The sequence below is a fragment of the Miscanthus floridulus genome, chromosome 16 (assembly GCF_019320115.1).
Source record: "Miscanthus floridulus cultivar M001 chromosome 16, ASM1932011v1, whole genome shotgun sequence".
NCBI lineage: Eukaryota > Viridiplantae > Streptophyta > Magnoliopsida > Poales > Poaceae > Miscanthus > Miscanthus floridulus.
The window spans coordinates 41,667,911-41,692,365 of record NC_089595.1 but is presented as its reverse complement, the minus strand read 5'-3'; the positions used below and the strand labels follow the sequence as shown (position 1 = coordinate 41,692,365).

The window sequence follows — 24,455 nt, the reverse complement described above, 5'->3', positions numbered from 1 at the left end:
CAAGTCTAGCATGGGTTGGTTATGGCATAGAAGGCTTGGCCATGTTGGAATGAAACAACTGAATAGATTGGTCAAGCATAACTTGGTTAAAGGCTTGAAAGATGTAGTGTTTGATAAAGATAAGCTTTGTAGCTCTTGTCAAGCTAGAAAACAAGTTGGAAACACCCATCCTAAGAAAAGTATGATGAGCACTAGTAAAGCATTTGAGTTATTGCACATGAACTTATTTTGGCCAACTCAATACACTAGCATTGGTGGTAATAAATATGGCTTTGTGATAGTGAATAATTATACTAGATACACTTGGGTACTCTTTCTAGTGGACAAATGTGATATGTTTGCAACATTCAAATCATTTGTCAAGGGCGTTCACAATGAGTTTGAAACAACCATCAAGAGAGTTAGAAGTGACCATGGTAGTGAGTTCAAGAACACTAGAATTGATGAGTTGTGTGATGAATTCGGAATTAGACAACAACTCTTGGCCAAGTACACTCTACAATTAAATGGCCTTGTTGAGAGGAAGAATAGAACACTCATTGATATGGCAAGGTATATGCTTAGTGTCGGTATGAAAATGTGTCGACACATGGCAAGCTAGAAGGATCTGCTTAGGATGAGCCTAGAGATCCGCTTGGCTTCAACGCAGGGTTAACCGATCCTGTGAATTCCCCCCGAGGCGTGCCAGTCAATTTGACTTGCAATTGACAAGGAGAGAAAGTTTTTTAGTAATTTAAGGTGGAACATGCTGGTCTTTGCCCAAATAGTTCCAAGTGTGCCGCTTCGGGACCAGCCAGATAAAAAAATCGACTAAATAGCCGATACGCACAAAAATCGGTTGTTACGGATAGTAAAGCTTATGAATCGCGATTGATTTTATGTTGATAAATACAATGCCCGTAGATGTAAATGAGATCATCAACTAGGTGGATATTACCAGTGTGAATCATTGAGCCAATGAATCTAATCAAGAAAGGATATAACATGCGAATACATCAACTATCTAATACAAATGGACCTACAAATGCTCTGAATCTAATATGTTACCATCAACAGTGAGGTTCGACCGGATCAATGGCAGCTATGATGATAATAACAAACTAAAACAGAAGAATCCATAAAACCATATATACTTCGACAGGCTTTCCGAAAGACATGCTATACATGAAGGCTCAAACGAATCAGCTAAAATAGCCAATTCAGGTGAAAAGGGACTATAGCATGTGAACAATCGACTATTTCACATGGACAAACCTATGGACTCATCATACTTAACCTACTATCTCTAACAGTGGGGTTCGACCGAATCGATATAGCCGTGATAAAGACAACAAATCAAATCCTTAGAGTACATAGATCTATTCATGCTTAACAGAATCATGGATGCACACTGTAGGCGTTAAAGCATATGTGATCAGCTATTTAGTCGATGCAGGCATAGCAAACAGTTAAGGTCATGCCTGATAGAGAATAAATCTACTGACTAACGTCCTCCAATCTATAGTGTCATTAGTAGGGATCAACCGGATCATTGCAGCCATAATAGCAAACTATAGACCAGATTCAACTAGCGAGTAAACCTCTTCAAGATCATATGTGACTTAACTGCATACTATGCATGATCAAGACCAAAATAGAATAGCCGATGAAATGTAACTCATCACGTAAAGTAAGAAACATCGTGTTGTGACAAAGCAAACGATGGACTAAAAGGATATGAGGCCAATCTAGATCGATCTCGATCAGGCAGATTGATGTTGCTGCAAACTAATAACAATAAGAACATCGACAAGATCGGTAACTTAATGAATCTACCCGAAGGATGCCACCCTTAGTAGAGCCAATAAGTGACCTTATTATAGTTCGAGTAGTGGAGGTCGACCGGATCAATGCAGCCGTACTTGAACTAGACAAGAGTCGATAACTAGCTTATACTAGAGATCACAGTGGAGGTTGATCGGATCGATGTAGTTGTACAAACCAAAGTATAAGCCATGACGGTACTTACAGACAAGCCAGAGGTCGGCCAGACCGATGCAGCCCTGCTTGTTGAAGAACTCACCGGGATCTACTCTACTCCTACTCCTAAGGCTTGGCATGGAGCCAAAAAAAGTAAATTGTATTTGATTGATTGGATATCCTTTTACAATAGTTGGGGTCCAATATTTATACCCAAAACCTAAGCATGAATGCTACTCAAGTATGACTTGTTACAATCTTTTGGTATAAAATAAAACATTCCTAATTTAAGATAACTTGGACCCCTAATCTTTCCCTTTTTTGTAGAGTCCGACATGTTTTCCCCGACGCCAACCGTAGCTCAATGTCGTCATCTACTAGCGTCATTCAAAGAGAGCCGATTCTGGTGCCGCATCTGAATCAGCTGATATCAATCCTTATGCGATCAATTCCCCGATTGACACGATCTTAGAAGCTTTGAGTTCCCGCATTCTCCTTCCAAATTTTGGTGTAAACACATGCCCCCCAATATTGGGATAAAAATGATTTTATTCCAAAATTCCAATTTATCTGTTTACCATGTCGCAACAGTTTTGTTTTGAGATATCTGCGTGACTCCCTAACTCCCCGGTTTGAGTTTTTATATAATATCCCAACAGTATTGTATCCAACTTACTCGGCCCATTCGCTTTCTCCTTCTTCCTCAACTAAATCTTAACAGCCGACGCCGCCATCAAGAAGACCTCAGCCCTAGCGAATCCTCTATCCTATCAAGCTTTTATTCAAGCAATCCCCCTCAGATTCAAATCCATTTTGACTACAATGGCGACCAATGACCATGTCCCTAAGGTATGCTTCCAAGCTTCCATCTTCCAAGTATCGGTCGCTACCCTATATTTCCTTTATTCTCAAATTTATTTCATCTGATTTCTAGGAAATGAGGAACAAAATCCTGATTCCATCAGCTATTGCTCCCAATGTTTATTTTCTAGGGCCTATGGGTGACCCTAATCCATCTGATTTTATCCATCAAGAAACCAACCAAATCCTCTTCAAACAATATGCAGTGGATTCGTTCTCCTAGAACACCAAAACTCCATTCAGAAACTGGCCCAAAATGCCTAAAGGATGGAGAGACTGGTTTTGTAGGGTATCCAAGAAAAAGGCTAGAGATTAGGAGGTTTATGATTTGAATCAATGTTTGACACTCTCATTGTTTAGAATGAAGAGGAATGATTCACTCCTAATTCTTGCTTCTTATTTCTGGCCCAATACCCTGAACGCTTTTGTTTTTGGTCATGGTCCAATGACCATTACTCTGGCCGATGTTTACATGTTGACTGGCCTTAGAATAACTGGATCAATGCAGCCTTATGATTACTTAAGTGTTGGTTCCAAAAAAATTGGCCAAGATATCAAACTGCACAGGATGGGCAAGCTACATTCTGAACCATATTAGAGACGGATCAGTTGTTAGAGAAAGAAAATATGTGACTTTCGTGAATATGTGGCTAGAAAGATTCATCTTCTGTGGGTCATCTTGTGGTCCAACCTACAATCACAAACTTATGGCAGAGCATCTGATAGTGGGCGAGAATATCCCCCTTGGAAAGTATCTGTTAGGAGCTGCCTATTATCTGATGCACCAGGTGGCTGCACAATTGTTGAAGAATGAACCAGTGCATACTATTAGTGGCCCTTGATGGTTGATACAGCTATGGCTGAACCTATATATGCACAAGATTGTAAGGCCTGATCTCATAAACTTGAGTTTTCCTTCCTCCAACTTTGATGAGGAATATAGAGGCGAAGAAAGAAGAACCCATCAGTGCATGAGCTATGGTGAGGCTGCATCGGCCATAACAATTGATGTTGATGTTGGCCATCTCTTCAAAAAGTTTTATAGAGGATTTGATGTAGATATCTTGACTTGGCTACCCTATGATGAGGATGAGAACAATGAGCTAGTCCTCCCATTCAAATTTCAATTTGAATCAGGCTGTTCAGATGAAACGACAACTGCAATCTTTAATTCCTTTATCAAACCTTGTGTTCTTCCAGCTGAATTTTGTCATGGCCATGGTAAAATGGTTATAGGTTCCTTCCTTCTAGGCAACCTTTCAACTTATGAGTTTTACAATCCTTCTTTCATAGCCCATCAGTTTGGTCTTTGTCAATCCCCCCCTCAATTGTTCTTCAAGAACACACTAAAGCCAAGAGAAGGTATCAGTGAGGTGATGGAAGCCTCTAGAATCTTTCAATTGGAATCAGATCTTCCTTCCCTTTGCTTACATGACTAGATTAGAGTCAGCTTCTCTTCCACTCTCTTTGACTCCTAGTGGCAAGAATGGCACTCCCATCTCTTCAATGGGTTGGTCCACCCTTTGTACATAGCTTTGGATGGGGAATTTGCTTCTAACGGAGAGGTAACTTACCATTTTATTTTTTTAGAAAATTATTCGATGAATTCTCTTGCCAACTGTTCTAACCGACCCTCTCAAGACACTAAATTTGATCCTCCAAGCTTGGATAGGAAGGGGTATCCTATAGATTATCAGCCACCATGCCTAGTTTCAAGAATAGGATCAGCCACACCTCCATTGAAGAAATTGATGAAAACTCATGCTGCCCCCACAATCATGATGTATCAATCTTCAAAGCACAAGGCAGTCTAAGGGGCAACCCAGAAAGTTGTTATTGGGAAAAGATTTCATAGAACAAGACCATCAGCTGCTCAGGTAAACAATTCATTTTTTTCCTCAAAATGATATTCAACTTCTGATCCTCTTTCTTCATAGTTATCAACCATTGAATCCTAATCGACTCTGGGCATTCAAGTCAGCATCAACTGAACCTTCATCGGCCGATCCTCAAAAGGAACCAATTTTGGTTGAAATAACCGATGCTTCTAAGACAATAGAAGATGTAAGTCCTTCCATTTCACCCCCTGATGTTGCCAAGGTATTTTCTTTAAATTCTTAATTTTTATTTAGTTTTTTCTCTTCATCTAACCATTTATCATGCCAGATACTCTCTAAGGAAACACCCATGCAAGAGCAGGAGTTTGGCAGTCCACCTATTAACAATGATCCTATTGACATTGAGAATGATCCTGTTGTTAACACTCATACTATTGTTTCCCTAGTTCAACATACAACTAATGGTAAGAGAATCATATATCCCTTTTATCCTTTTGCAATAATTATGAACTAAAATTTTTCCTTGATATTTGTAGGTACCAACGTTGAAAGTTCAGAGCCGATTCAACCAGACATCATTGGTGCATCATCAGTTGTCCCTTCTCCTCAGATAGAGGCTGCCATAGAAAAGGTATTGTATCCACTTCACCATTCATTTTATTATAAACTGATCCAATCCTCCTAATCAAGATTTTCTTAAATAGGCACTCAATCTCCCAGCTCTGAGCTACTCTTTCAATCTTGAGGATTATCTAGACGAAGTTGAAATCAGCTCATTAGCCATCTCCTCTAGGGAAGCTTTGTCGGAATAGACCAGAAATTAGCTAAAGGATATATTGTCAATATTTGAGAAGAATATAGCCAATTTGGTTTAAGACACTGATTCAATGCAAAGAGTCTTCTTGGCTATTAAAGAGAATTCATCCCCAGTTCTTACCAGAGTCTTATCACCTTTATCCATTATTGAAGATCAAGTCCCAAAGGTGAAAAAGGCTTAGAGGAATCTGTCCAACCATGAGGCTTTATTGGCCAAGGGGAACTCCAACAGGCAAGAGGCCAAAGAGCTGAGACAACTGATCGATGATTTGAAGAACTCCACCCTCAGGATCGATCTAGAGCTGACCCAACTAGAAATCAGGTGTGCAGAACTTGAGAAGGAACTGGAGAAGGTGAAAGTTTCCATTGATCGCCACAAATCCAACCTAGCTCAAATACCTAATGCCATTAAGCAAAAGAAACAAGAACTACTGGCCAAGGTCAAGGAAGGCAGGGTCATCCACAGCAGCCTTGAGGATATTCCTGGATCAGCCAAAGAAGATAAGCAACAAATCATAGAAGTTGATGCTATCCGCTAGAAGTATTGAAAGCAACCTAGGATGTTCTAGACTTGTAATTTGTATATCAACATGTATCTTGTGTAGAATCAATGATAACCATACTTTCTGTCGCCTCATTGTATTTCTTGTTTTAGCTAAAGAGCCAATTTGAAAATAGCCGATTTCCATATTTCTATCCCTGATCCGATTAAGTCTAAAAACATGGCCTTTATAAAAAGAACCCCTCGATCTTCTATCCATAGTCGCCAAACGCCGTATTCTCTTTGGCATTAGTGAGGTGGCGCTTTGCCTTCTATTAATTGCGGTTGCCTTTTGCACATCCCAAGGCGTCCACCACCTTGCTCCATGGCTTCAAATACCAGCCAATGGCTCCAGTCTCGAACACATCTACATTCACAATTGCTCCTGTTCCTTTGCACTTCTTCGCCCTTGCAAACTCTATAGCAGCCTTTTTCCCCTTCTTGTAGATTCAATGGCCGGCGAGGACAGCCAAGGCAAGCATGCAGCGGAGGAGATTCTGGAGGAGGACATGCCTATAAACCAGCGCCTTCGACATATGAGGTAAGGATCGATATCTTTTGTTCATGGTGGTGAACTTTTCTAACTTGTTTATAGGTTCGTCTTGAATGATAGTCTTTGTCCTCTCCCCAGGGCCGGCAAGCCCTCTGATGCTACATCTTCTGCGCCAGCCTCGTCGTCGAACTCCTCCGACTCTTACAATGGTGACAAAGCCCACGTTTCCTCCAAGAGTGGAGGGCAGCCTAGGACTGTTATTCCAAGGCAACTCAAGAAAATGACTAGCTTGAGATCCGCCTCGAGGTCTCTAAAGTTGCCCTTCACACCGCTGAAGAAGAGGCTAGCGCTCGGGCATGGTTGTCCAAATCCGATGCCATGGTGGCGGGTAAGATGGAATCTAGGAGCACCTTCACTCTGATTTCCATTGTCTTTATCTTGATAGCTCTTCTGTTTTGGTGATTCCTAGCCCTAATGGTGCAGTTAGAGTCCCTCCAACTAGCGACAAAAGTGGCTATGGATGCCGTCAATGCCTAGGGCTCCCTTATCAATGCTCGCCTCCATGACATTCTAGCCTGTGTTCAGGAGATTGCCCTCCATGGCATCCATCATCACGCATCAGTGGCGCTGGCCGTGGCATAGGTCTAGACTAGGCATGAGCTACACACCATGGAGATTGGCTTCCCAATGGGTGACAGCCCCGAGGAGCATGAGGATTTGATCACGGAGTTCGTTGATGCAACGAAGGCCATCGTGGACATCACATCCACATAGGATGTGATAAACAATGTATTCGATTAGTTTGTATCTAGGGCCCAACTGATCAATGAATAAAATCTTCCACCTTTTCTATGATTGTATCTATGTACTTTCTGCAGTGTCATGATTTTTCCTGTGTTTGTTTTTTGTTCTATAGGCGATACATTTTGTATCGGCTTTTCTTCCTTTTTGGGTTGATTTCGAACTAGAGGCGGTACCCTTCTGGTACCAGCTATTAGAGCCAATGACTGAACAAATTAGCTATCAAGTGTTGATCCAAATGCTAGGATAATATTCCTTCAATCATTTTTTGTCGATCATCGATTGATCTAGGCCAAGCATCTCATCAAGCAAAACAATCCTTAAATTTCTTCAATAAATCTACTAACTCTGACTCGTACTTAGGATTCAACTTAGTGCTCTCATACATTGGCCTAAGCCTATCTCCAGGACCAATGTTTTTCCCTTAATCCAACGACCGATGCGAAGCCGTGATTATCCATCAAAACAAACTCTTAGAGCCAATTGCTTGGATCAGCTATTGGCTTTCATCACTGATCTTAGTGAAGCCTCCTTCCCATGGCTTGCTAGAAAAACACTCAAAGTCTTCTAGCTTCCAATATACTGGATCGGCTGTTGCGATACTCATAGAATCATCAGCGCGAACTAGCTCAACATCATCTCCATGCCATTGAATCAAATATTGATGCATGGTTGATGGCACACAACAATTTGCATGAATCCAATCATGATCGAGGAGTAAACTGTATGAACCTTTTCCATCGATGACGAAGAATGTGGTGAGCAGAGTCTTACTCCTGATTGTCAGATCGACATTCATTGCCCCCCAGGTCTTAGACGCATTACCCCCAAAATCCTTAAGCATCATGTTGGTCTCAATCAAATATCCTAGTCCCTTGCCAAGTTTACGAAAAGTGGTGTATGGCATAAGATTCATAGAAGCACCTCTATCCACCAACATCTTGTTCATTGGCTTCCCATCAATAAAACATTTTACATATAAAGCCTTTAATTGATGATGCTTGACTGGCTTATCGAATATAGCATGCTATATAACCATTAACTTGGCAACTATTTCCTCATACTCTAATTCATCAAAATCTAAATGGACATCTTGATCTGCTGGATCCCTAAATTCTGATGGCAACAGAAAAGCCATTAGAATATTAGTCGATGGTTGCCCCCTATCGGCTGTTTGCTTAGCACGCCACACTTGAGGTTTACCAAATGCCTAAGCCTGTTCTAGTTCTCTGTTCCTTAGGTGTTGCACTCTTTTTTCTGGCTTCTTGTTAGACCTTCCAGACACCATTGGCCTTCCTACCAAACATATTCTGCCTCATTACTCTCTTTTTCATAATCAGCCCAGTTCTGATCAATAACTCGCTTTCCTAGCCGATCATGAACACTTCTATTTTTTAAGCGCCGATCCATGTTATTATGATGATACTCATCTTGAGCATGGATAGACCGGCGGTTGGCCTAAGATTGCCTGAACTCCTAATATTGCTCGCTGTATTCTAGACAATTATTTCTGGTAGGCAATTTCAAACCTTCGTTCCAGCAATGTCTAAAGAAAGGACAATTCCAATGTGATTCAGCTTGCTTTCTTTCATACTTCTCTTTTTCCTATTGACGCTGGTATTCTTGCTCTTCTAACCAACGTTGACAATCCTTTTCCTTCTGCCGCTGCCACTTGTTCAATAAAATTCGAGATGTAACACGTGGCCTTGTCGCCCCATCCTTTGACATTTCTCCCTGCTCATATAAGCTCTTTTGTTGGTCATGACACCTTCTAACCTCTCTATATTCATCAGCCAATATTTGCATCTTGGGATCAACTGTTCTAGTTTCTTTTGATCTGGTTGATGTTAGGACTTTAGTATTTCCTTTGAGCAACCTAGCATCAACCATGTTCTGATCTCTAGGGAAAGGATTATCATCAACTTTCATCTTTTGAGGTGTATCAAATTTGAGCCTTCCTTGCTAAATAGCCCTTTATATATGTTGCCAGAAAACTCTACACTCATTAGTGGAATGAGAAGTGGCATTATGAAATTCACAGAACTTCTTGTTCTTCAACTGATCATGGGGCAACATAATATGATTATCAGGCAACTTGATCTATCCCTTCTTGAGCAAGAAATCGAAGAGCTTGTCTGATTTTGTGATGTCAAAATCGTAGCTCTCTTTGACTCCTCTTCCCCAAGGATTTCGCACCATTACTGTCTTCCTACCCCAATTCCATTCGGCCACAGCAACCTCTTCTTCTTCATCATCTTCATAGCCGTCATCAACCGAATATGGATTATAGGTTTTAGCAATTGTGCCATTCTTCTGGAATCAGGTATCTCTGCGCATGATCTAAAATTGGCTATTAAGCGCTACCACTCGTTGAGCCAACTGACCTAAATTGTCAAACTCTTGTCCCAACAGCTTCTCTCTCTATGTTGTCAACATTCTTTGAATGGCCAAAGCAGCTAGCTAATCATCTATCAAGTTTAGTGAGAAGCACAAATTTCTAGTCTCTAGGAACCTCTGAAGAAACTCAGTGCCCGATTCATTTCTCTGCCTTATAGTTGTCAAATCGGTAATCTTCTTTTCTCCTGTCCCAGTTTAAATATATGTATAAAACTTCTTCTCTAGGTCAGCCCAATTGGCAATGGAGTTAACTAGCAGTGCTAAAAACCAAGTGAATGCTAGCCCTGATAGAGACAAGGACAAGAAATGAACTCGATGGGCCACTTCAATGGATGCTTCGCCCAACTGTGTAAGATACTGACTGACATGTTCTATTGTGCCTATGCTATCTTGGCTAGTGAACTTGGCAAACTCTAGGAGCCTATAATTTGTAGGAAGAGCGACCAAATCATACCATTCTAGATATGGGCGTTTGTACAAGAAGGTCTCCCCTTTTGGCTTCAAACTGAACTGATTCTTCATCATCTCGGTCACTCTAAGCAATAATTCATCAGCATTTGAATTTGGATTTCTCTGTAATTGCTAACCCATCTGTGGATTAAAATTTCGGGTACCTTGATGCCCTGGATTTGGAATCATGTGAAGGGTGTTGTAATCTGTGCCATAATGATATCCCTATGGAATCTCTATCTGTTGGGTCATTTACTGGTTTGCTACTTAAAGTCTCTAGTTATAGATATTAGGATCTATATCTCTATGAATCCTTTGAACTAATGGTGTTATTTTTTGAGCCGATGATGGTATCCTAGCCTGATGTGCCAAAATTGACCATTTGATTCTGAACTTGCCCTATCGGTTGTTGCACATGTTGTTCTAACGATCTAGGATTATACTGTATTTGATTAGTAGTGGTACCCTAAACTTGCTCAGATGAGCTCTGAACTGCCCGGGCATCATCATTGCCAGCTGATGCTGCTTCCTGATGGCTAGTACTGGCTTAATTAGTCCCTTGAGTCGATGGATGTAGAATGTTGTAATAAGCCAGCCCCACCTGATCAATTGGATATCCATGAAACACCTCTTTCATGGTGTTGTGGAATGTATTCAAGAAAACTTCATTATGATTCAACATGGCATCATGAACAGACTTGTTTACAGCCTCTATGAAGAAATGCCTGTCTTTAGCTTCATCTATATCTGTCTGCCCATGCAACAGAACTCTCAGTAGTGGATATTTCTAAATAATTTTATTGTCATATGTCTTGGTGTAGGACAACAAATATTTGTTCTAAAATTCTTCTATAGCTTTGTTGATGACATCTTTATCTTCATTAGCTAGGTCTTCATAAGGCACCATAAGGATGTCATTGTTGTTGTAAGTTGCCATGATGATTGTGGTGTCCCACCGGGCGTGCAAGCTGGCAAGCTAGAAGGATCTGCTAGGATGAGCCTGGAGATCCGCTTGGCTTCAATGCAGGGTTAACCGATCCTGCGAATTCCCCCTGAGGCGTGTCAGTCAATTTGACCTGCAATTGACAAGGAGAGAAAGTTTATCAGTAATTTAAAGTGGAACATGTTGGTCTTTGCCTAGACAATTCCAAGTGTGCCGCTTCGGCAGCAGCCAGATGAGAAAATCGACTAAATAGTCGATACGCACAAAAATCAGTTGTTATGAACAGTAAAGCTTATGGATCGCGATTGATTTTATGTTGATAAATACAATGCCCATAGATGTAAATGAGATCATCCGCTAGGTGGATATTACCAGTGTGAATCATTGAGCCAATGAATCTAATCAAGAAAGGATATAACATGCGAACAAATCGATTGTCTAATATAAATGGACCTACAAATGCTATGAATCTAATCTATTACCATCAACAGTGAGGTTTGACCGGATCGATGGCATCTATGATGATAATAACAAACTAAAACCGAAGAATCTATAAAACCATCTATACTTCGACAGGCTTTCTGGAAGACATGCTATACGTGAAGGCTCAAACAAATTGGCTAAAATAGCCGATTCAGGTGAAAAGGGGCTATAATGTGTGAACAATCGACTATTTCACATGAACAAACCTATGGACTCATTAGACTTAACCTACTATCTCTAATAGTGGGGTTCACCTAGATCGATGCAGCCATGATAAAAACAACAAATCAAACCCTTATTGTACATAGATCTGTTCATGATTAACAGAATCATGGACGCACACTATAGGCGTTAAAGCATAGGCAATCGGCTATTTAGCCGATGTAGGCATAGCAAACAGTTAAGGTCACGCCTGATCAAGAACAAATCTACTGACTAATGTCCTCCAATCTACAATGCCATCAGTGGGGATTGACTGGATCGTTGCAGCCATAATAGCGAACTATAGACCAGATTCAACTAGTCAGCAAACCTTTTCAAGATCATACGTGCCTTAACCACATACTATGTACGATCAAGATCGAAATAGAACAACTGATGAAATGTAACCCATCGCTCAAAGTAAGAAACATCGTGTTGTGACAAAGCGAACGACAAACTAAAAGGATATGAGGTCGATGTAGATCGATCTCGACCAGGTAGATTGATGTTGCTGCAAACTAATAACAATAAGAACATCAGTAAGATCGAAAACTTAATGAATCTACCCAAAGAACGCCACCCTTAGGTAGAGCTGATAACTTGATCTTAATCTAGTTCAAGTAGTGGAGGTCGACTGGATCGATGCAGCAGTGCTTGAACTAGACAAGAGTCAATAACTAGCTTATACTAGAGCTCATAGTGGAGGTTGACCGGATCGATGCAGCCGTACAAACCAAAGTATAAGCCATGACGGTACTTATAGACAAATCGGAGGTCGGCTGGATCGATGCAGCCCTGCTTGTTGAAGAACTCACTGGGATCTACTCTACTCATACTCCTAAGGGTTGGCACGAAGCCAAAAAAAGTAAATTGTATTTGATTGATTGGATGTCCTTTTACAATAGCCGGGGTCCAATATTTATACCTAGAACCTAAGCATGAATCCTACTCAAGTATGACTCATTACAATCTTTTGGTATAAAATAAAACATTCCTAATTTAAGATAACTTGGACCCTAATCTTTCCCTTTTTGTAGAGTCCGACATGTTTTCCCCAACGCCAACCGTAGCTCATTGTCGTCATCTGCTGGTGTCATTCAAAGAGAGCCGATTCTGGTGTCGCATCTGAATTAGCTGATATCGTTCCTTATGCGATCGATTCCCCGATTAACACGAGCTTGGAAGCTTCAAGTTTTCTCCTTCCAAAATTTGGTGTAAACACTTAGTGAGTACAATGTGAGTCAATCTTTTTGGGCTGAAGCTATCAACACGGCTTGCTATTGTAGCAACCGCCTCTATTGTCACCCATTGAAATAGAAGATGCCTTATGAGCTCTTGAATGTTAGAAAGCCCAACATTTCATATTTTTGGGTCTTTGGTTGCAAATGCTATATCTTGAAGAAAGGCACTAGATTGAGCAAGTTTGACAAGAAATGTGATGAAGGATTTTCACTTGGATACTCAACTACTAGCAAAGCATATAGAGTTTGGAATTTGGATAGTGGTACTCTTGAGGAAGTTCATGATGTTGAATTTGATGAAAGTAAGGGTTCACAATAAGAGAATAAGAACTTGGAAGATGTTAGAGGCATTCAACTTTCAAATGCCATGAAGAACATGGATGTTAGTGAATTGAGGCCTAGGCAAGTGAATGATGATGAAGATGATCAAGTGCAAGTGCTCTCTAACTTAAATGTGCAAGATGATACAAATCAAGCTAGTACAAGTGACTCTCATGATAATAAACAAGATCAAATGGCTAGTGCATTATCTCAACCCAATGATCAAGCAAGTGCAAGCAATCAAGTTCCAATCCTCCAACCAACCAATATTGCAAGGGATCATCCATTGGATACTATCATTGGTGATATTTCAAGAGGTGTGCAAACTAGATCAAGATTAGCTTCATTTTGTGAGCATTTCTTATTTGTGTCATCCATTGAACCAAAGAAGATAGATGAAGTATTGAAGGATGTTGATTGGGTGAATGCTATGCATGAAGAATTGAATAACTTCACAAGAAATTAAGTATGGGAATTGGTAGAGAGACTAAAGGGACACAATGTGATTAGAACCAAATGGGTCTTTAGAAACAAGCAAGATCAAGATGGGATAGTAGTAAGGAACAAAGCAAGATTGGTAGCACAAGGATATATACAAGTTGAAGGTCTTGATATTGGAGAAACATATACCCCAGTTGCTAGATTGGAAGCAATTAGAATCTTATTAGCATATGCTTGTGCCCACAACATCAAGCTCTATAGAATGGATGTCAAGAGTGTATTTCTCAATGGTTACATCAATGAAGAAGTATATGTTGAGCAACCTCTTAGTTTTAAAGATAACAAGAAGCCCGACCATGTGTATAAGTTGAAGAAGGTTTTATATAGCTTGAAGCAAGCACCTAGAGCATGGTATGAGAGGTTGAGGGACTTCCTACTCTCTAAAGGGTTCATTATAGGGAAGGTTGACACCACTCTTTTCACCAAGAAGATAGGCAAGGACTTGTTTGTGTTGCAAATCTATGTTGATGATATTATCTTTGGATCAACACATCAAGACTTTTGTGAAGAGTTTGGGAAGATGATGGCTAATAAGTTTGAGATGTCCATGATTGGAGAGTTGAGTTACTTCCTTGGTCTTCAAATCAAGTAATTGAAGAATTGTACATTTATAAGTCAAGGCAAGTACATCAAAGACATGCTCAAGAAGTTTGGCATGAGTGATAGCAAAGCCATTAGAACACCAATGGGAACAAATGGCAACTTGGATAGTGATGCAAGTGGCAATATGGTGGATCAAAAATTGTATCGGTCTATGATTGGAAGCCTACTCTATGTGACCGCATCAAGACCAGATGTCATGTTTAGTGTATGCATGTGTGCAAGATTTTAAGCTTCACCAAGAGAAAGTCATTTGAAGGCTACAAAGAGAATATTGAGGTACTTGAAGCATACATAAATGTTGTTTGTGGTATCCCAAAGAAGCAAAGTTTGACCTAGTTGGTTACTGTCGAGGACCTAATACCGGGGTACCTCAGAAGGTGGAACCAATAACCACCGAACATTAAAAACTTCTAGATGGATAAGGGCACCATAGCGTCCCTTGCTCAAATGATAGGAGTTTGGTTCCACCTCGCCCAACGCCTTTGAGGTAGCTCTGCCTCACCCGAGGGCTCAGGGCTAGTCTTCGTCTCGCTCGACACCTTTGGGGCGGGCACGGTCTCGCTCAAGGGCTCAGGGCTAGTCTCTGTCTTGCCCGACGCCTATGGGGCGGGCTCGTCTCGCCCGAGGGCTGAGGGATAGACTCCGCCTCGCCCGACACCTTTGAGATAGCTCTGCCTCACCCGAGGGCTTAGGGCTAGCCTCCGCCTCGCCCGACACCTTTGAGGTAGCTCTACCTCGCCCGAGGACTCAGGGCTAGTCTCTGTCTCGCCCGATGCCTTTGGGGCGGGCACAGTCTCACCTGAGGGCTCAGGGCTAGTCTCTGTCTCGCCCGATGGCCAGGAACGAGCCTCGCCCTACTTGATATCTAAAGACTGGTTTCATCTTACTTGACAACTTCTCCCCGTTCCCTCATGATGATGGGTACAGGGCAAGACAGGACATTCGGGTCAACCATGGCTCCAAGGACCATACCCTGCACCCTAGCAGGAATAGTACTACCAAGGAACGATGGGACAGGTGCTTTAGACCCTTCCAGGTGCTGCAAAGCCCGAAAGGTATTACAGGTGCATGCTCCTTGCCCTGTAGAGTTGTAGGCGCCCGCCATCAGCTCTGGGACACGAAACCCGACGAATATATACAACAACCGCTATGCTCCAGAAAAGGATTGCTATCTCCATGAACGATGGATATTCTGTCACCACGCTGTGGACCCAAGGGAGCGGCGCCCGTTTCCCGACCCCTCAGGTCCACCAAGTCAGAGACCTTGGCCACGGTGCTACTCTAGACCCCGACCCCGCATCCCTTCGATGAAGACTCATAGGAACCAGAAGGCATGCGGAGCAAGGCTGGGGAAGGCTCATAAGTCAAAACCACTATACTACAGCCCACACCCTATGCAGGGCAGCATTCTGTAACCAACCTGACATTCTACAGAGACATCAACAGTATTGTAGGCGCTTATCTTCCTTCACACTCATCAGAATGAAGAACCAGGCCGGGTAGACGTGAGCCACAAGACTAAGTAGAGTACGCATCCTAAAGCCCTCACCCTTGTAAAGCCAACCCCTTCATCTATAAAAGGGGATGCGCTTCCTCCATCAAAGGGATGAACTTTTGACCAAACAACACAAGACACTCACACACACAGTCAAGCTGCTACCAAGCTCTTGACCTCCTTCCAACCCTTCCATCAGAGACTTGGGACCGGTCCCTCTCTTGATCATTTGTACCCCCTACTATGAACCGTTCACGGTGCTAATAACACGAGCAGCAACAAATTGGACGTAGGGACATTTGGCTCGAACCAATATAAATCTTGTGTCCTTTAGCGCACCATCCGAGCCTAACGCGCATTACTATAATTTACTTGCCGGTGCTTGTACGGAACACCGATAGTTGGCGCGCCAGGTAGGGGCCTTGCGCATTCCAAATCAGGCCTCGGATGGCCACCCACGCAATTAGCTAGGCCTCAGGCGCACATGTGCATTTCGGCGACCTAGATTTTATCGTCACAATAGGAGGAGAACTGGCGCTGACCCCACACGGCCGCACAGTCTCTCCCTTCCATCAACCTCAGCCGTCTGAGGCTTGAGGGCCCGCAGGGCGACTCCCTTGGACCCTAGTTATCTAGGGAGCCCTCACGCAGCATCACCCTTTTTCCGGAAGGCCCCATACGAAGCGCCCCGACAGCGTTTTCGTTCGGTCTCTACAACGCCGCGGCGACCGCTGGCCACCTTCTGGCACTACGCATGGTTTAGCCGCTTACGGACAGCGAGTTTGTGGGGGTAATCGAACATGATCCGAAGACACTCTACGGGCTCCTCGTAGAGGAACCAGAGTTGTCCTCCAACTCTGACTCCAGCAGGAGAGCCAGGCTTCTTTATTACGAAGAATATCACCGAGCGGGTACTTGGTAATCATAGCCATGTGGTACATCTTGAAATAGTGGTGGAGCTTCTAGGATGTAATCAGGATGGTGTATAAGAGCTTCTGGACCTATGGATACCGAGTCTTAGACTCATTCAGGACTTTGCTAATGAAGCAAAATGGGCGCTAAACTTTATATGCGTGTCTAGCCTCTTCTCGCTCAACGACAATGGTCATGCTGACAACATGAGTAGTTGTCGCGATATAGACCAATAAGGTTTCTTTAGGCTATGGTGCTGTCATGATCGGAGGCATTGTCAGGAAAAGCTTGAGCTTGGCAAAAGCCTTGTCGACCTTAGGCATCTTGGTGAAACCCCCTTGGCTTTAAGCAACTTGAAGAAAGGGAGACCTTTTTCGCCTAGTCATGATATGAAATGGCTTAAAGCCACCATACACCTCGTAAACTTCTACACATCCTTGACACAGGTCGGCTGTGTCATGTTGGTGACTGCTAATACTTTTTTGGGATTTGCTTCAATGCCACAACAGCTGATGATGTACCCTAAGAGGATACTAGACAGAACACCAAAGATACACTTAGGCTTCCTTTGGGAGCTCAGGGCAGCTCAGCCCAGGGAATAGCAGCCCCAAGGGGGATTTTTGTGGACAGTCACATCCCTCTCCATGCCAGGGGAGATGAGTCCTGTTCCCTGGTGCTGTTTGGAAGCAAGCGCAGGGGAGGCAAGCCCACAGTGGCTGTTAGAATCGGCGGCTGTTTCCAGTTTGCTGCATCCTTGGATTTAGAAAAAAACATCCTTTGCCGTTCAAATTCAATTAAAAAAGAAACAAAAAAAAGGAAAAGAGAGTACAGGAGCAAGGTAAACAAGCCCAAAAATTGAGAAAAAATCAACGAAATTCAGTACATATTCAATAATTCAATGCCATAATAAAGTAAAAAATGGACAAAGATGCAATTATAACACAAAAAAATTCTTCCAGAACCTGGCGCCAAATACCTTCAACTCGAGCATAAATGTATCTCAAGAACCAAACTAAAAGGCAGTACACAAGGTAACATCCAGATAGTAGCTTGTAATTGTCTTCAAATTGTTATTGCACCTTCTATTCAAAATGGCAGCACTAAATAATAGAAAGATATTCCTATTTTTATTAAGATCCATAGAATAAACTCTACTAGTAATAGCCACTATTACATCGGATCGTTCATGAATCATCAACTGAAACAGATAACTTTGTTTGCAACTCACATAACCTGAGATGAACTAATACTTCTGCAACAATTATGTTCACTAGGACATCTGCAGTTAGGATAAACAAGCATCAAGTTAGTTTCAGTATACAAAGTTCATATGCTCATTTCTTTGAGTAACTTTTTTTGCTCAATTACATATGTTCAGTATGTCTGTAGGACTAGAAAACTACATTTCCTTCACCAAATATCTACTACAGTAACTGAATATTGTCAATGGAAATTTCAGAATCATATGCGAATAGTGTTTCATATCAGTGCGTTGTTTGTGGAATCAGTTAAACATGTATGTTGCAGGAGCTAGTAATTTCTATGACAAAAACAAAAACACAAGCTGAAAGCTAGGAGCCAGTGACCACTATGTACTTGCTGGTGATAGCACATTAACCAAATCTTACACCATTAAATTTAATACAAAAGTTATTACTAATTGTACCACTAGGCACATCAAATCTTTCCATAAAAATACAGATAAGAATATAGATAACTCTATGTTGGTAGCACATCACCACTACAAGTCAGTCCAATAAATCCAACAAGATATAATTGCACTGCAAGTACACTGCAGTTTCATAATAGATTAAAGCTTGCATCTTTCACTGGCCATACTAAAACAGGAAATATAGACAGTAGTGTACTCAAACATGGGTTTACCTTTGAAACAGAATCACACTTCTCCACCAGTTAGTCACTGGGACATCTGCAATTAATGAGGCAAGAATCATCTCAGAATACAGGTTTAGTTTAGATGATCTAATGCTACAAGAGAAGAACACTAAGACAACAAGCAAACATACCTGTGAAATTTTTTTCTTTAGCCAAACTAGTCGAACAGCTGGATTTTTGGTCATCATAAATATCTGTCGATTCATCTCAGATTGAAAGAGCTCATTAGCATCTGCCTTCTGCTCAATAGTTAGGTCTTCTATGGTATCCACAACAGCAATGCACTTTTCTACAGAATAGTCATCTTCTTTTTTCTTCTTCTCATCTAGTTTTTCCTGATTTTTCTCCATCTGGATCTTTCTCAAGTCTATGAATTCACCGAGTTTAGATGCCATTTGATTTTGCTTGTGTTTTTTTCCACTAGCACTTGCTCCCTCCTCTAGATTGAGATAGGGTGGTGCAGATTGCACTTCTGGGCCCTCAATTTGAGAAAAAGTATTTGTACCAAAATTGATGCCAACAGAATCAGAGCCAACAGCCGTGTTCTGTGTACTTTGCTCAGAGTGACTTCTTTCAATTGGAGGTGGTGCTGTCATGCTAGGTGGCTCGGTTGATGTAAAATTCAAATCTCCAGTGGCTATACTTCCTATCAATACACATCACAGATGCACTCTTAGGTATTATTCAAAGTTATTCAAAAATAATCTGCTTTTGTAGATTCTGAGATACAAGAATTCAAAAATTAGGCCCAATAGATCCCCATCCCCCTGATATAAGCCAAAAATGACCTAACAGGTTCTCAATTAGAGTAGCATACATTAGAATTTAGAATAGAACAGAATGTTGTACTTACTATTGTACCGAGTGAGTGTGGATGGGAACAAATTCCTATATATGTAAATTTTGCTCCTCTGGTGGAGAGGAGGCAAAAGAGAACGCACTAGTAAACTGAAGCTAATCTTGCTGTATTCGCCGTGGATGGGAGGGGAGGGCAACACCAGGCAACACCAGACAAATCAAGAAGAGTCCTCGATCTAGAAGTTATCCATATCTCGGCTAATCAGGCTAGTTGTTTGGGTTCGCGTGGGCGAGAGTGACCTGACACTCGTATCATAGCACAGCTGCAAACAGTACCAATGCATCATCCATCCCATCCCCCCTATAGCTATGGCTATTTGAGTGCAAGTAGGCGGTGGTAGCTTTATGCAGCACCACACTGTGCCAGGCACCAGGCGTGCTGCAGCAGACCGGCAAAGCCATGTTAAGTATTAGGAAGTTTGCTAGATTCTGAGCAATCCAAAAATACCAGCTAAAACAATACATCTAAACCATACCGGCTTCAAATTGGCATGGTTTCACTTTCACACAATGATCGCTAACATCAGTGCAGGATGTATGTGCACACTGGATTGCAATGTAAACGTACAACAGGTAGCAGAAGATAAACTAAGATGAGGTAATTGACAGAAGACAAACAAAGGAAAATTACCTGCATACAATGATGCCAGGTGTTCATAAAGAGGAAGTGGCTTCTTTTGGAACTTACTAACTTTGGGATACTTCTATTAAATGCAACAAAGCAACATTTTGGTTAGCTTCTTAAAATAGTGAAAACACAGTACTATATAATTGACAGAAAGTGACTAACCTCAATTAGGTCTTCCCATTTCTTTGGTTCGGCAATTATCATGCTTAATGTCTCATTCCAACCAACACCACTCTCTTTTCTGGCATCTCTAACTGTCCTATAGTTTCCTTTCAACTCCTTCTCCTTCTCTTGCATTTGTTGTTTTGAAAAATGAGCTAAAGGGAAGGTTTCGTTGAACCGTTTAACAATATTTCTCCATCCATCTGCTGTCCAGCCACTTTGTGCCCTGTACATTGGGATATTGACATGCTCTTTCATTACATCCACCAGCCCTTTCTCATACGTGTAGGTCCATGCAGCCCTTATACCCTGGGACGTTGACATTGCTGAAAAATGGTGAAAGATAAACATAAGCTAAAATTATAGAAATATAAATGTAAGGTAAAATGCTGAAAATGATGAACAATGCTCCAAATTACCATCTAATTATTATAGGCAGCCCACATCGCTTGCGCGATTTGATCTCGTAATGTGTTACCATCACTCGATTCTATCTCGCTTGGATAACTGTTATCCCCCTCCGGCATATCAACAAAAGTGGTTGGATTGATATATTGTGGTTGGTGATCTAGCCAATTATCTTGCCCATTGTGCGCTCTAATTATATTGTGAAATACCGCCGCTGCTGCAGGAATCTTGATCTGAGTCTCAATTGGATAGTGTGTTCCCACTTTTAGAATTGGAAACCGTTTTTTCAACACCCCAAATGCCCTTTCAATATGATTCCGAAGTTGTGCATGCCGATGATTAAACAACTCCTTGTAGTTTGCATACTCATTTCTCTGCGATGATCCACGCCTTCTAAACTCGCCAAGGTGGTACCTAACTCCTCGGTACGGTGCTATGAATGATGGAGTGTTAGCATATCCGCCATCTACAAGGTAGAATTTCCCTAGCGGTACATGAAAACCCTTCGTAAGAGCAGAACGTAGGACTCCTACATCAGACGCAGATCCTTCCCACCCACAAGAGATGAAAGTGAATTTGAGATCAAAGTCACAAGCGAACATAACATTCTGGGACAATGTCCCTTTTCTGTTTCTAAAAGGAGGGGCCTTATCTTCATTGATAGTAATACGGATATGTGTCCCATCAATGGCGCCAATGTAGTTCTGCACGTAAAAAGGAACCTAAGATTGTTGGAATAGTGTGTTTAGAATGATACAAGGGCAAGCAGCATATATGACTAACCTGGAAGAACGGCATGAACCGAGGGTTTGATAAAATCTTGGCATGTGTTTGGTTTGGATTTGGAAGCTTGATGAATCTATGAGTCAATGTTGGAATTATATCGAAGACCTCATTGACTTTCCTATGAATTGTCTCACCACTGTGTTGGAATGCTTTCTTCAGCGTTTCAATGCTAGCATTATGGGAGAGCATGAACAAAAACATTCCTAATTGCTCCTCAATCTTAACACCGCGTGTGTCGCGTAATAAGTTTTCTGCTCTGAGAAGATTTGCTATAGCTCTAAAGATCTCAACCTCCATTCTAAACTCTGACTTGCACCAATTTTCGTGGCCTTCTAGGATTTCTTTGACCTTTGTGGCACCAGGAAGAGATGACGTGTGTTCTGGCATCTTTTCATCATAGAGACATGACATGACAGCAGGGACAATAACAAAGAAAAGTTCATCGTCCAATTCTTCCTCATCTAACATGAACTGCCTAACATCCTCCTCCCAAGAACCCATTATCTATTATATAGGGATAATATTATTAAATAGGATATAATATAACTAAAAACAAGAATTATAACTGATGTGCCAAACATAAAAGAAGAGTTCTATGAACTGCAATACATAAAAGAAGAGATTTGCAATCATCATGGGAGGGGGTGATGCCAAGATCAATGTAGTTAGGTCCGTTGAGAAACATAGATGCAATCAAAGTAGATGGGACAGGAACAGGAGGGTTGATATATTATTTGCATTGACTTGGCATATTCATAGGATTTGGGGTCAAGTAGATAAATATTACCAGATGTCGTCCAAATACATCCTGCACCCACTCCTAACACACACAACCAACACATCCTACACCAGGACCAGACTAACTATCAGCCAGCAACAAAAAAAACAGGGATCAAATGGAAAAAGAAATACTGTAGTGGTTTACAGCAATTTTCAGATTACTAACATAAATGTACACTATTTTACTTTTCTGAGAGGTGGGATATTCATATTCATTTATTCAGGAAGGTAAAAAGTAAAAATGCATATCTGGGGTGCCAAGTGACATGCGGTAGCAGGTACAAGTAGAACAGTAAAGTTTTAAATGATCAATTATCTTTAGAAAACCTGCTTATGCTGTCAATTGAAGTTATGAAGACTTATATTCTCATTAGGCACAGTTGTTCTTAGCATTATATCAGACATTAACGCAAAAGTTGGCGAACAAGAGCTTCTAGAGGTATAATATGATGATGTTGACAGGCCAGTAAATCATGGTTGTTTGGCTTCTAATTAAGGACTGTTGTTAAGTACCATACTTCACGCTCCTAGTTTTACAGATGTAGGGCCCGTTTGGTTTGGGGACTGGCATATTTGCCTGGGTAGGAAGCCCCCAGGCTACACCAGGAACCAAACAGGCCCGTCATGCATGGTTAGACCTATAAGGCTTGTGAATGCCAAAGACCTATTGTATTCCTCTCAAAGCACCACGAGCAATGATATATCCAAAGAAAGAATGGGGCACGAGACATTATGAGATTTCAGTGAACCATTCCGTAAAACACTTCCGTCCAGTAAAAGAATACCATCTGTTACCATGTTGTGCCAAACTATAACAGCTACTATACAAGTTTCACAGCATAAATGGATCAGCGGGTATGTAAAGAACAAAGTGCAACACAAACTGATGAATAATAGAAGTAATACGTCCAAGGTGATGGATCAATAACAGACGTACACTTCTACTGGGTACTAAAAAGGCTGGTCATACCTCTAAAAAAAGGCTGGTCATAAGTTGTAAACTATTTATTATGGTATTCAACAAATAGAAAACAGTCAAGCAAAGTGAGAGATCCTCTGCTTTGTTGACAAATATTACCACATGTCCAAATATTACCAAAATTGAAACATATAACCAAAGCAGCAAATTCATGGAATCACAGCTCAAATGAACAAGGGAGAGGAATCAGTAACAGAGACAAACAAAAGTACCTAAGCTGCTAAGCAAGGAAGTGGAACTTGCTGGGTCACTTCTTGTCTTCACCCTGAAAACAATCTGTCAACTGAGAATTGTAGATGAAGCAAACTAAGATGACAAGCAAATATCTAATTTTAACTATAGGTAAATCTGTTGGTATTACAGCAATAAATAGAACAACATTCATTCACTGGTCAACCAGTACTATAGTATTCAACAAATAGAAAACAGTCAAGCAAAGTGAGAGATCCTCTGCTTTGTTGACAAATATTACCAGATGTCCAAATATTACCAAAATTGAAACATATAACCAAAGCAGCAAATTCATGGAATCACAGCTCAAATGAACAAGGGAGAGGAATCAGTAACAGAGACAAACAAAAGTACCTAAGCTGCTAAGGAAGGAAGTGGAACTTGCTGGGTCACTTCTTGTCTTCACCCTGAAAACAATCTGTCAACTGAGAATTGTAGATGAAGCAAACTAAGATGACAAGCAAATATCTAATTTTAACTATAGGTAAATCTGTTGGTATTACAGCAATAAATAGAACAACATTCATTCACTGGTCAACCAGTACATTATAGCAAAAAATGGAAGATCCTTGATTTTTCTAGGATAATTTAACAGATCCAGATCCAGATCTAGCTCCACTTTGAGTCTAGCTAGCCTAGCCTCGTTTACTCGTTATTAACTGCAGATTGCACGTAGAAACGATGATCCAGAAATAGTATGCAATTTAAATGGTATTGCGCTTTGGATCTGGCTAGTGCATCCATGGTGCACACTTCAATTCGAATTAGATCTAGGTGAGGAACTTGGATGGGTTCTTGAAGCTCACCTGGAGTAGATCTTTAAGCTCGGACGGTGGTGGTGGCAGTCGCGAGGCCGGCGACGGAGATAAGG

The 24,455-nt window shown here is 41.3% G+C and overlaps 1 protein-coding gene across 1 annotated transcript; it reads right to left on the bottom strand.

The window, feature by feature from the left end:
• Window positions 1–18,039: 18,039 nt before the first annotated feature.
• On the bottom strand, window positions 18,040–20,959 carry LOC136510127 (L10-interacting MYB domain-containing protein-like). The gene is made up of 6 exons (XM_066504693.1): window positions 20,820–20,959; window positions 20,401–20,726; window positions 20,242–20,314; window positions 18,884–19,398; window positions 18,741–18,786; window positions 18,040–18,135 (listed from the first exon to the last, which is right to left on the bottom strand). The coding sequence occupies exons 2-5, from the start codon at window positions 20,722–20,724 to the stop codon at window positions 18,775–18,777; spliced, it is 924 nt and encodes a 307-aa protein (XP_066360790.1). The 5' UTR covers window positions 20,725–20,726; window positions 20,820–20,959; the 3' UTR covers window positions 18,040–18,135; window positions 18,741–18,774.
• Window positions 20,960–24,455: the final 3,496 nt, after the last annotated feature.

Coding starts and splice junctions, on each gene's coding strand:
- LOC136510127 (XM_066504693.1), bottom strand. CDS start 20,724: ATGTCAACGTCCCAGGGTATAAGGGCTGCATGGACCTACACGTATGAG. Junction 20,315..20,400: donor AATGGGAAGACCTAATTGAG/GTTAGTCACTTT, acceptor TGCATTTAATAG/AAGTATCCCAAAGTTAGTAA. Junction 19,399..20,241: donor CCTGGCATCATTGTATGCAG/GTAATTTTCCTT, acceptor GTGTATTGATAG/GAAGTATAGCCACTGGAGAT.